General features: G+C 38.5%; 1 protein-coding gene across 3 annotated transcripts in view; it reads left to right on the top strand.

The window, feature by feature from the left end:
• Positions 1-4,470, top strand: part of Polq (polymerase (DNA directed), theta) — a 115,763-nt gene that overhangs the window by 97,286 nt on the left and 14,007 nt on the right. For all 3 annotated transcript variants that reach the window (XM_013515227.1, XM_005386484.2, XM_013515228.1), the window contains one exon: positions 1,614-1,738. In XM_013515227.1, the coding sequence (XP_013370681.1) occupies positions 1,614-1,738 (125 nt within the window). The remainder of the gene's footprint in view (positions 1-1,613; positions 1,739-4,470) is intronic.

The following is a 4,470-nucleotide window of genomic DNA, read 5'->3' as shown; positions in this document are numbered from 1 at the left end:
AGCAGATTCTTTACCAAATACTTGAATGACATTAACTGTTGATATTAGTCATCAGGGAAAAGCACATTGAAACCAAAGAGAAACCATTACAAAAACAGTAGAATAGCTAAAATTAAAGATATTGTTATGTCTTTTACTTGAGCAGGACTTCTTACATATAGTATGAGAACATACAGTGTAACCCAATTTTGGGAGATTTAAGGACATTAGAAACTAAGATAGTATTATCAAGCAGAGCAGCGAGTGCCTGCGGCTGATAATGGGGCTGAGAGAGACAGCCGCGTTTCCCGTCTGTATTAGCAGCAGTGCTAGGGCAGGAACATGTGTTAAAATGTGTCCAACGTTCACTTGAACAGTTCTTTTGTTTTTTAACCAGATCTAAATTATACTGCAAAATTTTTTCAAGTAGCTCTGACAATTTGAACATTAGAAGACCTGGTACAGGAGTGGGGTGAGAATATGTGTAGAAGCACAGTCTCGTGTTCACACTTTCCTCGGCTCTGCATCGGGCTGTGATATCTCAGTGATTCTTCCCAGGAAAGGAGGGCGTACTGAATGCTTTCCGAGCTTGCTGCATTGGCGCTGGTCGCACTGTCCCACAGTTAGTCCCCTGGCCCCAGGGGCTCCGCCCCTTCTCTACTTGTCATCTCTCCAAGTGTCCTTTCTTGTGCCAACCCCATAGGAGAAAGCCCCAAGGAGGGTTTCCAGCTGGGAAGCATTTGTGTTTATTTCCTAGGATGAGCAGAGTGACAGAAGCCAGAGTCTGTGCATCTAAGTAAAGATAGCGCAGCGTGGTTTCCATCACCCGCCGGTGTGACAAAGAGGCGGGGTGCACTAGCAGAGAAGAACCTCTTGAGCAAAGACAGGAATGAGCAAGGCTGGGCTGACCCCCCGCCCCACCACAGCAGCACATTCATCCTGGAGCTCCGTGGGCACAGCCCTGGCCCTGGCCCTGGATGGCAGAAGATGGGTGCTTCTAGGGAATCTAAGTGCTTTAAATACTCACCGCATGTTGCATTTTTGAATTTTCTTCTTTTTAAGGCAGGATCTCACTATGTAGTGCATGTTGGCCTTGAAATCATTTATGTAGCCCAGGCGGGCTTCGAAGTCATGATGATCCTCCTGCCTCAGCCTCCTGAGTGCTGGGATGTGTTTTTGAATTTTAAGTAGAGATTCATATTACTAGTAAGATGTTTATTATAACTCCTGTATTAATTTCAGCAAGGTCCTACTTTCTGTCAAAATATAGATGGTAAAGTGGAGCTATTGGAATGTTTTAGGCTTCAAAGAGTGCAGAAAGATAACATCGCTATGGAAGGGAAGTCTGGGAAGTGTCATGTGAAATGGGCGCAAGATCTTTGAGTAAAAACACCCCCAAGTACCCTAGTTGTTCTGGAATTTAGTGTCATGTATTTTTGTTTTTGCTGATTAAAAAGCAGATTATGTTATTTCTAAAGTTACTTTTTCCCTTTTTCAAGTCTACAGAAAGCAAATGAAGGTTTGTATGTGTAGTTTTGATATGATATTAGGGTTAAAAATCTTGAGCAGGATTTTGGTGTATTTCATTCTGGCATTTTAGGTTGTAACTAAGTAATTCCATATTTTCTTTGTAGGGATTAGTCGCTTCCTGAGAGAGACAGTGAAGAACTGTGAAAGAGATGGGTTTGTTCAGACCATTTTGGGAAGGCGTAGATATCTGCCAGGAATCAAAGACAACAACCTTTATCGTAAAGCTCATGTATGTTGAAATTTCTGTGGGTTTTTAACAGTGTTTTAATGACGTGTACTTGAATTGGCTCTTTGTATGTACATGGTCAAAACTGGTTTTGTTAAGGATTTCTGAAATGATGGCACAGTCATTGGGAGACCAGTGTAAACATGAACTTAAAGATGTTCCTATTCAGCGAGCCAGTTATTTATTAGCTTTGGCAACAAGTTGTGAAACACTTAATTCTTTTATTTGTTGATTGTTCTGTGGTCCACATATGTGTTCATTTGTTATGCCACACCAGATTACTAACATTTCTCATGGTATATTTTAGTTCTTCCTGTTTATTTTAAAAGTGCTATCTTATTAGAGGTTGTTAAGATTCCTAAGATAGGGCCGGGGATATAGCTCAGTGGCCCAAGTGCCTGCCTTGCAAGCATAACGTCTTGAGTTTGATTCCTGGTACCAAAAAAAAAAAAAAGATTCCTAAAAGAGTGAGCAAGGCTATTTTTAACATTATTTAAAATATTTATTAGAATGGAGCAGTGAAAAAGGTTAACAAGGTTTCATCACTGCTTAAGTAACATTAAAAAAAAAATATTTATTGATTTTGTTGAAATTATGATTAACAACTCTTTCTGAGAGCATTAGGATGCATGAAGATATATACAGTGGTACCTGGGTTCACAAACCTAATTCGTTCCACGATTCTAGAAAGATGCATCACCTGATGCAGAGTTCGCAAACAAAAACAAACTTGTAAAACACTTTTACAAATTGTTCACAAACAAAAGCATTCGTGAACTGAGGCACCACTGTATATTTATATATCTGAGTATTTAAACTTCTATTGTAGTCCAAACTTTCCTATTTTAACACATCGTGATTTGCCCTCCATAATTTCACATGTCCTCTGCACCTTGCATATCATGGAAATAGCTGGTCCCCTAACTGCTGAACTTCTGGTCTCACAGCCTTCAAAACACTAGTGCTCTTAGGGACCCTAGAGGAATAGTTGGTTTTTGTTACTTTATTGCGTAGGCTCTCATATATCCACAAGCAGACAGCAGATATTTATCCAACTCTGCCATATCTATAAACGTTTACCGTATCGCTTAGTTGATGCACTAGGAACCATAAGTCCATAGTATTGGAAGCATTAGAGCAAACAAAAATCATATAAAAATTGTATGTACTTGCCAGGAATGGTGGTGCAGATTTGTAATCCCAGCACCTGGGAGGCTAAAGCAGGGGGATTACTGTAAATTCAAGGCCAGCCTGAACTACATAGTGAGACCCTGTCTTGAGAAACAAACAAACATATTTATGTACTCAACTATTTTGGCTTCAGGGAGGAGGTAGGACTTGAGCATATTCTCAAAAGCTGTTAGAAGGTTTTTGGGAAGGAACAAAAGACAATCCACAAGTGGATAACTCAGTGAGGTAGATAACTTTCTACTAGTTATTTGGAGCCAGCCGAAGCAAGAAGGCTAGAATGTTCTTTCTAGGAGTTAGAAGGCTTTTTTGGCAGGCTGAGAAATTTGAATTTATCTAACAGGAATTGATTTTGTTTCTTGGGATTTATATGATTAAAAATGGAATATAGAATTCTTAATGTAAATAAAATAATAAAAGTTTGTGAAAACTAATGTTTTGATACATAAAAATGTGAGAATAAGACTTCTCATGCCAAATACTTAGGGATCAAAGTTCTGACTTATTCATTATGTTGTTTTGGAAAAAAAATTTCCAGGCCTCTGAGTAAGGAATAGAGTAAATATAGCCAGATTATTTTTTGTTGTTTGCTTTTATTTTGCTTAAACTTTTGTGGTCTAAAGAAGCACAGATTGAGAAAGTACAGGAAAGAAGAATGCATTTCACTGAGTTGTAGAGCTACATTTGGGTGCTTAGCTCCCCAGTCAAGAAACGGCATGTTCTCAGGTCGTGAAGCCTCCGTCATGCAGCCAGGACCGCTGCCCTTCCAGAAATAATCATCAGCACCATTCCTGTAAGAGCACCGTGTGCTAACCGACTGCACCACTGGAGCTCCATCAACACCATTTCTAACACTACAGCTTTGTTTTGGGTATTTCAAAGCTTTATTTACATCATGTATGTGCATTCTTTTTTGTCTAGTTTCTGTTACTCGAAATTACTCTGGCAAGTCATTCATGTTTTTTATGTAAATGCAGCTATAATATTCTATTATATGTGACCATAGCGCAGCTTATCTATTTTCTGTTAATGAACATTTGGGTTTCCACTTTGAGACTATTATACATCTTGCTGACTTTAACATTTTGTCCAAGGTTGCTGCTGCACTTATGCTTACATTTATGTTTTTAGAGACCTAACTATACAATTGCTACATATTTTCAACTTTAGTAAATAAAGACAACTTGTTTTTTGTGGTAATAGTTCGTCCTCCCATTGAAAGTGTATGTGACTTCTCATTGCTCTGCACCCTTGCCAACATTTGTTATTAGCTATTCTGGTGGGTATAAATATTATCTTGCATTTTTAATTTTTTTGAATCCTAGTGAGGTAGAATAATATTATAAATGGGTGCTAGCCATTTAGTTATATTTTCTTGGGAGAATACCAGTTCACATTTTCTTGTTAATTTTTCTGTTGAGTTGTCCTCCATTTTCTTACTGATTTATAGAAACATATTACCTTTTTTTTTTTTTTCTTTGTCTTTTTGAGACAGGATCTTGCTATGCAGTTCAGGCTGGCCTTGAGCTCACTTTGTAGCCCAGGCC

The sequence above is a fragment of the Chinchilla lanigera genome, unplaced genomic scaffold (assembly GCF_000276665.1).
Source record: "Chinchilla lanigera isolate Chin_1 unplaced genomic scaffold, ChiLan1.0 scaffold00026, whole genome shotgun sequence".
Lineage (NCBI taxonomy): Eukaryota > Metazoa > Chordata > Mammalia > Rodentia > Chinchillidae > Chinchilla > Chinchilla lanigera.
The sequence above is the reverse complement of the archived record's forward strand: the minus strand, read 5'-3'. Positions and strand labels throughout refer to the sequence as shown.